The 10,870-nt window shown below is 36.8% G+C and overlaps 1 protein-coding gene across 1 annotated transcript; it reads right to left on the bottom strand.

The window, feature by feature from the left end:
* Window positions 1-234: 234 nt before the first annotated feature.
* On the bottom strand, window positions 235-9,280 carry LOC133875018 (uncharacterized). Its single transcript, XM_062312996.1, has 13 exons — window positions 9,069-9,280; window positions 8,786-8,852; window positions 8,538-8,648; window positions 7,809-8,004; window positions 7,319-7,404; window positions 6,912-7,107; window positions 4,870-4,981; window positions 3,666-3,793; window positions 3,331-3,534; window positions 3,085-3,194; window positions 1,817-1,946; window positions 1,400-1,546; window positions 235-610 (listed from the first exon to the last, which is right to left on the bottom strand). The coding sequence occupies exons 1-13, from the start codon at window positions 9,157-9,159 to the stop codon at window positions 389-391; spliced, it is 1,800 nt and encodes a 599-aa protein (XP_062168980.1). The 5' UTR covers window positions 9,160-9,280; the 3' UTR covers window positions 235-388.
* Window positions 9,281-10,870: the final 1,590 nt, after the last annotated feature.

Raw genomic sequence — 10,870 nt, 5'->3', positions numbered from 1 at the left:
TCTTATAGAAAGATTTACCTTCTTTTTTCCTTTGTTCTTACAGATAGAATCCAGAGAAAAAAAAAATTCTCTCCACAATTTAAAACTGCTAATAGAACCCATTTAAAAAATAGTTGGGTGTTACAGCCAATACAATAGTAACAATTCATAATATTTCAAATTTTATTCCCTTTTCCTCCACAGCAGTCAAACAATTGAAAGGAAGTTACTGTCTTTTTTGTTAACCACTGTTAATTTTAAAAAGTAAGAAGCCCAAAAATTTCATTGCACAATGTTCCAAAATTCAGCCAAAAAAAGAAGAGTAAAAAAAAATCTCAATCCATGTCAAGGCTTTAAATACAGTTGCAAGATTTCCTGAAATGTGAATCTAGTATAACCGGACGACAATTCATCGCCATAGCCTACTTATGAAGCCCTTCTTGTCTTTCTTCATCCTATTGTCAAGAGATGGGAAATCGATATAATTAAAGGCAAGGTCAAGAACAATCGGATTGCGAGGGATTGCTTGGAAGGCAGGAGGGAAGACTTCAATGCGCGAAGCACCTTTGACATTTGAATCACCAACTGCTGACTCATAACTGTCCAGTTTCTCAAGTAGGTATTTCTCCAACTGAAACAAATTGAAATCAGAATGTCACACCTATGCTAGAATATACAGGCCTACAAATAGTAGCATGTTTTCTTATACAGGCACTTCAAATATACTGAAGTATGTCCTGTTTGTTACACACACACACAAAAGAATATAAATAATTCACCTATCGCAAACAATTCTAGATAATATATTCCAACTGTCCTTTGGGTATCATTTGTGAAGGAAAACAACAATAGTATCAAAACAATCATTAAATGCTAAAAGAAATTCGTCAGCATAATCCACATAAGAGATGGTCCACACGCAATTGTTATAAACAATTACTAATTGCCTAAAGTTTAACTTGCTTTTAACAAGTTACTGAAAATCATAGATGCTACTCTTGTGCAAAGGTCCATTGTTCAAGGCTACTTCAAGCATAAGGACACCGGAATGGGATTTTACTGCTGTAACCATCCAAGATAAGGCCACTTCGACAACTCCAGATGGACCATTATAATGCACGAACCATTTTCTAGGGATTACATAGTTATTACAGAGAACTTCAGCATGTTACCATTGGTGAGAATGACTCAGATTTATGAATGCATACAAGTTTCAAGATTTCTTCAGAAGCCTGATTATAAACAGACAATCTCCTTATTGAGATGGAGGACACTGAGTATACAGTTCTCAAATATAGTTGACAAATGTAGTCCTCTACATAAAAGTCTGGCTGTCTTCTGAGAAAAATTAAGAAAATAACTAAAAAAAAAAAGAAAAAAAAAGAGAGAGAGAGAGAGAAGAGAAGAAGCTTAAAAGTACCTTCTTGTCAGCTACTGTTATTGACATATTAGAGATTCTTTTTGAGAGATTCTCAGGAGCCTTCACCTCCTCCATGATCCCTTTTGCATGCTCTATACAACTGTTAGATCTGCACTCGTCACACAACATCTTCAATTCTTTGATCATCTGTTATACAAAAGATAAAGAGGTATTAGATAGGGCATCAATAACAGAAAGATTGGTAATTTCAGAACAATCTTTTCATCTTTTAGGTAAACTGAGAGCAAAGGCCCAGGAGGAAACCAAATGGGCAAAGCCACCCAGAGACATTCGAGGAAGAAAGTAATAATAAGTTACATCAAAGTGGATGACAGCATTTGCATTTAAACAGTATAGATGTCAAGCATTTCATTCAATCGATGCAAGAAAGATTGATACCCAGACATATACACAAACCTCATCACTCTCATTCAAAGTCCGGAATTTCTGTAGGGCATCCTCAGCAAGAGATCGAGCACGAGAGTATAATGCATAGGCTTCCGCCCTCTTTCCAGCCAAGCTGTAAGATTTTGCCAAGTAGAAGCACCTGCCAAGAAGATGAGAGGCCCATGAATTAATTGGAGCTGGGAACAGCCAAAAAATGATTTCCAAAATCAATTAGAAGTGTATCTCAGTTATGTTAGTGAATCAGGCACAGCCTTATTAATTTTGAGCAGTAAACTGTCAACAGAATAACATTACAGGATTTCATATCTTCCAACTCCTAAAAGAAGACAAGGACATACAGACAAATTTGGTATTATAAATAGACATACAAGTCATTCAAAGTGCCAACTGCACTAAATAGTATGAAGAACCAATTTTTTACGTAGAATCTATGAATATTACCCTCTGGTTTAAGCTACGGCAGAATAGGGAAAACAGCGGCACAAATAAGAATACAGATCATGAATTATGTTCATAAAAAAGAATATTATAGTTGAATCTTTCAGAAAAACAAAATTCAACAAATACAAAATTACATGAATACCTTAACAATACCAAACAGTGCCAAACCAAAAATATGACACTCAGAACAAGACACCCTAAGCATCGCTCTCAATCCACTTAGAACTGATAATTGAAGGATCTAGACTGGCTCAATGGTCTCCTTATGCATGCTTACAAGGATAAAGCCTATGTTTCATATAAATATATCACATGCTCAAAAATTGTAATGCAAATATTTTAATATGATAGAGTGTTAAGAGGTTAAGAAACAAGTCCATCAGAAGAGCATAGCTGTAATGAGGATGCTACTATGGATGGCTCGAAAGAAAATGTCACAGTAAAAAAATAACCCGTTAAAGCAAAGGTTTACAACTACATCCACAAAAAGTTAAGTTTTCAAAAGAGCCTACAACAGCAAGGCAAAGATGGTGGGGATTATTGTCTTAAGACAAGATTGCATTGAAAAGAACAATTTCAAATTTTAAAAAGACATAGGTGCAACCCTTTAAATGGTTGCAGGACCAGCAATTCATTGAATCTTGTAGATCTTGTAAAATTTTTAGATTGTAGAAGCTTATAGGGTGATTGTCTCTCTTGTATACTTTTCGTGTACGAGAGCTTTGCCCTCTTCTTTCAATAGAATTATTATTCATCAAAAAAGTTGCAGGACCAGCAATTGAACTAAATAAAGCATGTCCAAGATCAGTAAAACAAAAAGCTCAGAGAAAGCAAACCTTTCTGCTCGGAAGGACAAGGTTTTGAGTGCACACTCTTCAGAAAACACCAATTCTTCAGGTTTTCTATCTCTTCCAGAACTGACTAAGTCTGAAAGATCAGCTGTATTCTGCCAAATATAACATCAATTATTCACAAGGTTTCTATTAATTGGAGGCTAGCATCTACCAACTTTAGTTGTACATTTTAAAGCATCATTATATGAAGAAAGCCTTGTCAAAAACAAATAAATAGAGATAGTTAACCTGTAACAAAAGATCATATAAGCGAACAAGCTCTTCAGGTTTAGTAACTTTCTCATTTTTGTCGTGACGCCTAGTAAGTTTACTCTTTGCCATGCTAACCAACAACTGGTTGCGCTCAATGGTTCTTTGTCCTAATACAGCACTAACAGCTTTATCGAGACCATTTAAGTCATCCTTCACGTTTTCAGCATTACCTGCACTGACCTAGAATATACAATGCATCAGGGAAGCAGTCAAAAAGATATAGAGTAGGATAGAATCACGTGTAAAAGATTAAACAAATGGACCTCACTTTTCGACAAAAACACTGACATCAAATAAGTAACTCTTCATACCAAGTCACTACGAATGCAGCTCCTGGCCTCATGATATGCGGTAAAAATTTTGTCAAAGATGGCTAGTCTTTTCTCTGCTGGGAGTGAATCTGCTGCTGGATCATGTAACTCTTTCTCCAATTCTTGAGCTGAAAAAGTTTGTCAGATAAAACAAAACTTGAGACTGTTTGAACTATAAAAGTAAACCAAATTTTGAGGGGAGAAAAAAAAACACAGGCATATAACCATATTTTGCACATATTTCATAAAAGTTGCAAGAAGCACCAGTTAAGAAAGACAAAAAGGTACAGTTTTGACAAACAAGATGGTTATGTAAAATGCAATCTTCTACAAGAATCCAATTGTGGCGATCTGTCAGAAGACTTATCGCAGTTTAAGTCAAAGAAGAAAAGTGATTGGACGCAGGCAAACTGCAAGAATAACGACAAGAGGCTAGTCTCAGGTTCCATTAACATCTGGAAGGTTCGCAGATTTCATACCAACATGAATCAGAAATACTCAAAAACAGCAAGCTGAATTCTTTATGACTGAATTTCTACCGGGTGTCCTAATCAATGCTTACTTCAAAACCTCTTATAGGCCAATTTCTGTAACTGAAGACTGCCAAAGAACTCAACCAAATCTTCTGCTATAGTTAAAAGCATAAAAACATGCAATGCTAATTCAACTTTACCAAACAGTCCAAACCAGACCTTGTCAAACACCCATACCGAAATTTCCTCATCAATAAACTTGTTCCAAACAAAATCACTTCAAAAAAAAATTCAATAAATTAAAATCTTAGAATTGACAATGTTTTAACGGAAAATTTTAACTTCAGCATGTCTGCTGAGATAACCTGCAAGCATATGGTTGTGGTGGTGCTCTATACATTTCACTCATGAGCCTAATAACATCATTTCCAGTGTACTACTAGTGGTGCAACAATGTATTAGTATTCCTAGTTATGACCATTCATTTGAGCACTGAACCAGCTAGACTCTCCTGTTCAGAAAGATTATCAACTAGACTTATCAGTTACCAATCAATAAAGGGAGACTACGAGAGCAAGCATAAACAACTAGTCATAAATCTTTTCTACTACATCATGAAGAATCTATACTCATGCAGGACATTTGATGAGACCAAGAGAGAAGACCATATAACAATATAACAATGTATTTACTCCAAAAGTATGGCACCATTCTCAATTGTTCTCACTTACCTTTTAAAATGGCAACCCGAGTTTTCGCATTGGATATTGGAAACCTATGACCAAGCCAATGAAACTCTGTCATGGAAGCAGCTTGTTGAGATCTTGCCTCTGCCATAACAGCCTGAAATCGAGACAGTGACAGGATAAAACAGATACCATTTTAGAAAGACTAATATCAATAACTGTTTTTATCACAAAAAGTTAAATCACCATAGCCCTTGCTCATGTTGAAATGAGGTGGGGTGGGGTGGGGTGGGGTTGAATTAGGTCTTACTTCCTATAAGCAAGCAGCTTAAGGGTTTTAATTTAATAACCGGTCTTTGATAACAAGTTACTACAAATTATTTCTTCCATTTCCTTCTAAAAACAAGTTACCGTAATTTATTAAGTTCAGCTTCTTCTTTTTTTTGGATAAGTAATTGACTCAAGGGGAGGGGGAAGAGTAGATTCAAACTATTAACCTTCACTTCATGAGGCGTAATCCCCATCCGATTGAGCTACCACTTAGGGTATTAAGTTCAATTTTCTGAATCAAGAAAAGAGAAGTGTATGCATCAAGTCCTTTATTAACTTTAAGAAAAACAGGATCACTGCCTTCTAGAAAAACTGAGGTTGGGAGTGCTTTAAAAAAGACCAAGGAAGAAGCTTAGAACACATTATCCAAACTACTTTTACAAAGAGGCATGTTGGATCAACTTATCAATCAAAAATCAGGTAAAACGGTCATAAATCACATTATGGTCACACTAAAAGGTGGCAGCGACCAGTATACTAAGGGTGGGTAGAAGTCTGCATATCAGAACCATGAAAGCTTCTGTTTTCTGATGAATCTGACTGCAATTGGATGCGGGGAAAATAAGCCAAAACACAGTAAACATAAAGCAGTCTGCCCTCAATACATCTAACAAAATTATACTTATATTGAGTATAGTTGATGCGTGAAATTTTCAAGGGATCATTGGAGCTCTAAGACCACTAGGTCCAGGGTATATGCCTCCCAACTCCCAAGCTTTAACATGATTCCTTATACAAAGTTTTATAACTAGGTTAGAAAGTTAAAGGGAAGCTCGACCGGATGATGCTGCACAATAGTGAAGGGCTGGACTCTTTTGGGCTGGGTTCTAATAAGCCCAAGCCCACTAAAGCAACAAAAAGAAAGATTTGAGTACTAAAAGCACAGACACAAAAGGAGGGGGCAAGGTCCATGGGTCCAGTTTTAAAGGTAAGGTTTTGATGGGTAACCGGCCCAAAGTCAATTCAGGTCAGTCCATGGGTCTGGTTTCAGAGAAGGATACGTGTTCTGGCCAACCTGGTGTTCCCGCAATATCATGCACAGCCGATGGGTCTGGTCCAGCAGTGTCGTCTGGTTCGTCTGTCGGTGGGCCAGTGACTGAGTCTTGTGGTTCAGACCAACTGCCTCAGGTGCATTAGGTTCAAGCCATGAATAGGCAAGGTACAGTTGGGGGTGTCGTCAGAAGGGGTTTTTCCTTGGCTGTGTTTCTGTAAGGCTGGTTGCCCTGGGGTTTTGGGGTGTATTGGGGTTGATCTCTCTTGGTCGTGAGAGGTTTGTTTGGGAGGTTTCTTGTGGGTGTCTTTTTTTTTGTGGGTTTTTTTTTTGGGTGGGTGTTTAGGGTGATGGAGCATCCTGTGGGGTTTTCGTTTGTGGCTGTTTTTGTTGGGTTTTCCCTGTTTTTTTGCTTTTTGTTTGGTGGTCCTTTTGTATACTCCCAGTGTACTTTAGGGGTGCCTTACGCTTTCTATAATATTTTTGTTTACTTACCAAAAAAAAAAACTAATGTCTAGGTTAATGATAAAGATAGACATTTTGAAGTTTATAACAGGGTGTGATAGCTACATGGGTGCAAGAGCATCTTGATAATCAGACCGAGTCTTGTCAACTGTTATATAAGGTACCAATCTTCCTGAAAATTAATCAATTTTCAAATGGGCAACAAGACACTTGATTATAGCCAAAAGCCACTGCCTAGATGACATTGAAAGAACTGAATATGCATCATTCATGTCTTACTTTTTAAGATAATAAAACTCACCTCCAATTTCGCTTTGAAAAGATCCAGGGCAGGACCTTCCATCTCTCCGATGTGTAGAAGTTCAGAGGCTTGTAAATTTGATTCGCCAATTTTGTGTAGGCAGTAACGAATACTAGGCTCTAGCTCCTCAACACGCTCTCGACACAAAACTTGATTTTCTAGGTCTCCATATTTGCCAAGTTCCTCATAAACAGCCCTATAAGATTATTACTAAAGTTAACCAGCCAAAACATGTATCACTGAGACAACAATAGAGAAGGTACAAAGTTTTGAAGTGACCAAAAAGAAACATCTCAGGGGATTTGCAGGACAACGCTCAACTCAACATTAAATTGATGGTCAAATTTGTTTCTAACAACAAAGTAGCAACAGTATATGTTGGTACATTCACAAAGACAAGGATGCACCTGGCACTTTTGAAATTCAGCAATGCTGTGTCCCAGTTCTGGTCTTGTTCAAACAACAAGGTTCCTTTCATATAGGAGGCATAAGCCTACATATTGGAAATTAAAAATTAGCAAAATGAAAATCGGAGAAGTCACGTAACACTTGATTAGCTGAAAGATAGTTCTCAAAACACAATGTATAAGATAGAAGAACCAAAGCATTCACAATCCAAAACAACTAGGCAGCAATTTGATGATCAAGAAAATATGGTAAAGAATTGATAGACAGACGAGAGTACATAGACAGCCTGTAGTTTTGAATTCCTGTATGGCTCACATATCATGCTCCCTTACTCATGACATTTTCAAAATCTTGTCCCCCCACACCCCCCCCCCCCCCTTTCCACCCCAACAAAATAAATAAATAAATAAAATCGAGATTTTCAGCTTTTAGTTGTTCACAAGCAACATTGTAAAGAAACTTGACAGTGAAACTATGTTGCAGACAGACCTCAGCTTCTAATGATGTTCTGGAATCTCCCTTGATTGCACACAACTGAGAAAACAGCATAGCCCATTTAACTGCCTTCCTCATCCTACCAATCAAATAGATGCGCTGACGTGCATTTGGACCATCTGGAAGCTGTCTCTTCTCCATGGCATGGCTCCAAGCTCTCTCTGCCGTATAAAGAACGACATGAAGAAACCTATTTTGGATTCAAATAATGTAAACTGTTAAACTTGGAAAATTTATTTTAAAAAAATAAAATTGAGAGTTCCCAAATTTTGTTTTTTCAACTGTTATAGGTTTATATGCTAGACTCATAGAGATAGAGCCATAAAAGTAGAAGACATCAACAATCAATCTACAGAAGCCCGAAACTAACGAAAGTTGTTTACATGTCATCAAAGTAAGCGCATGCCACTTTCTACTACAATTTTTTAATGGACAAAATAGTTGTTTCAAATTAGCAGAGCAAGCAACCACCATTAGCCCATTACATTGATTTAAGGACTTTTCTCGAACAACTTAAAATAAGTCAAATAACCATATTAAATTCAGTCAAATGTTTGAAAGTCAGTATCTAAAACTTCAATTCCTTCTCCTCGGGGACTTCTCATATCAACAACCAAAATAAGGGATTTATGAAAAAATAATAAACTTTCAAAAGCAAGCATTTTGAACCATGCGACTTTCAAACTAATTCCATTCAATGTAAACGATAAGCAATGTGCACACCTAACTTCAGTCACAGTTGATTCAGTTATGGCTCTTCGGGTGTATTTACCACGGCCATGGGTGAACTTGAGTGATTTGCACAATCTCCTCAAACGAGCCGTGCAATACCTCCTGTAAATCCAAAAAGATCATTCCAATCACCAACTTTACCCAGATTGATAGCCACAACTTCTAAGTAAATAAATTAGGAAAATACTGGCAAAAAGATCCTAAATGCCTGAAATCAGAAGAATCTTAAATGCATGTACCGATAGCGAGTGTAATCTCCGTGCCGCAATCCATGCTGCATCTGAGCAGATTTCAAGAGCTGCAACACTGAGAACAAATATGAGTCGAAGTCAGAATTTTTCTTATGTCACTATGTGTTTGGTTGCTGAGAAAATTAGGCAAAAGAAAACGAAGTATCAAAATGTCGAGCATTATATTGAATTAGATTAATTGGGGCAGATTAGGTTTTCTATTAAACAAATTTTGGGAGTGGATAACCAAGACGTTAAGTTTCAATCTTTTCTTGAATTGAGAAAAACGAACCGTTGATTGAGAATTTGGGGCTGATTTGATCGGCAACGTTGGGCTTTGAATTGTCGATTTCCATAGCCGACGCCTCGTTCTGCTTCCCCATCAAATTCCCTTTTGCGCGGTATGGTTGCTCCGACGAATCCTACGAGTAGAAAAAACCAACGTTGTTCCCTTACCAAACGTAGTCGTTTCTCTTCTCGTGGCCGAAACCAAACGTTAGGGTTTTGTTTTTTTTTCGAAATTCCCCACATTTAATCTTCTAAAATCTCTTAAAATAAATAAATATATATATACATAACTATGCAACAATATGGGGAGATATTATTTAAAAATAATATCACAATATATACCTTATTTTATAATATATATTATTAAATTTTATAAAATATATTCTTAAACGAGAATCGTGATCCCATTAATGTGAATTTATATCAATATAACATTGAATTTATATCAAAAAAAAAAAAAAAAAATTGCATTCTTTGTGTAGCGTTTGTGTTTCACAATTTATATCGATTAAACATAGATATATTCGCTAGAATGTGATGGTTTGGTTTTCCAACAACTATATTAAGAATAATACGGCTAGAAATTACATGTTTATACAATAATTATTTTATAACGATGTTGTGTCAGTCTCAATCAACTTTTAAATCAATTATTATTTTTAAAAACTCTTAGAAAACAGATCTAAGATAAGGAGAGAACATATATGCTCACTCCTCCTCTCCATTTTCCTTTATACTTCCCGCCCATACCTTCTCTCTCCCATATTGGTCTTTTCTTTTGCTTGCAGGTGTTCTCCAATCAAATTAGCAATTTTGGCATCTTCGCTGTGCATGCATCCATCTACCTACGTGTTGTGCCGTTCATCCCCTCCATGGTCGTTGCTGCTGTCTTTACTTTCAATAAGAGCTTTCTTCTCCATAGATCTGCACTCATAAACGATCTATGGGATGAAGGTTAGTCAGGTATGAGGAGTTATCCCTCACAGTCTGGATAGTTCGATGTGAGTGATTATCTCTCATAACCAGTTTAAATAAGTTTTTCTATGATATTTTGCTACCATTGTCTTTAATCTAGTCTGCTCGGAGCATATTTGCTCTTTAACTATTTGTACATGGGTTAGCGGAATATGAAAGTCATAGATAGTACTTTATTGTAAGAATTTTGTTTGTATCTATAGCTTTATAATCTCATAGCATGTGACTATGATTTTACAGAGCTTCACGCTTTGTGATGTATGAGTTTTATGCTCATAATCTTTTATCAATGAAATACTTATATCTTTCGTTTTTTTTTTTTTAAATAAAAAAAAAAAATCCAATAGTTGGTTAAGACTGCTATAACAATATTGTGAGACAAAAATGTGAGTCTGCAAATCCTGAAACCGCTCCTGGAAGATTGCCTTGATTACCCCTAAAGCCACACCCGAAAATTGAGCTCGAATCATCGTTACAGCTTCGCCGAAATCGGAGGATCAAAAAACGGCAAAACCGTTGATTCCCTTTCACCCTAAATCGTCGTTCCAGTGGAAATCCCTAGACCGGCACCGCTGCAAACAACCACGAAAATCATCGGAGCAAGAGATTTCGTCTCCAGCGTGGCCATCCAAACCAGCAGGGGCGGATCAAAGCCTTCTATTCAAAATCAACACTGTCAAGCCAGAATATCCATAGAAGAAACCAAAATCTTGGACCAGTGCGATTACATCACTGGCGTGACCATTCAAAACAGCAACGGCTTATCACGAACTCCTCGTAGAAATCATACACCATGCGCCACGAATCGAGAGAAAACATCCGCCTTTACGC

This window comes from Alnus glutinosa, chromosome 8, assembly GCF_958979055.1.
Source record: "Alnus glutinosa chromosome 8, dhAlnGlut1.1, whole genome shotgun sequence".
NCBI classification, from domain to species: domain Eukaryota; kingdom Viridiplantae; phylum Streptophyta; class Magnoliopsida; order Fagales; family Betulaceae; genus Alnus; species Alnus glutinosa.
The sequence above is the reverse complement of the archived record's forward strand: the minus strand, read 5'-3'. Positions and strand labels throughout refer to the sequence as shown.

Bases quoted from the DNA above. Each gene is read 5' to 3' on its own strand.
- LOC133875018 (XM_062312996.1), bottom strand. From the start codon at position 9,159: ATGGGGAAGCAGAACGAGGCGTCGGCTATGGAAATCGACAATTCAAAG. The intron at 8,853-9,068 runs GTTCGTTTTTCT...ATTTGTTCTCAG, and splicing joins CCCCAAATTCTCAATCAACG to TGTTGCAGCTCTTGAAATCT. The intron at 8,005-8,537 runs GTGTGCACATTG...AATCCAAAATAG, and splicing joins TCAACTGTGACTGAAGTTAG to GTTTCTTCATGTCGTTCTTT.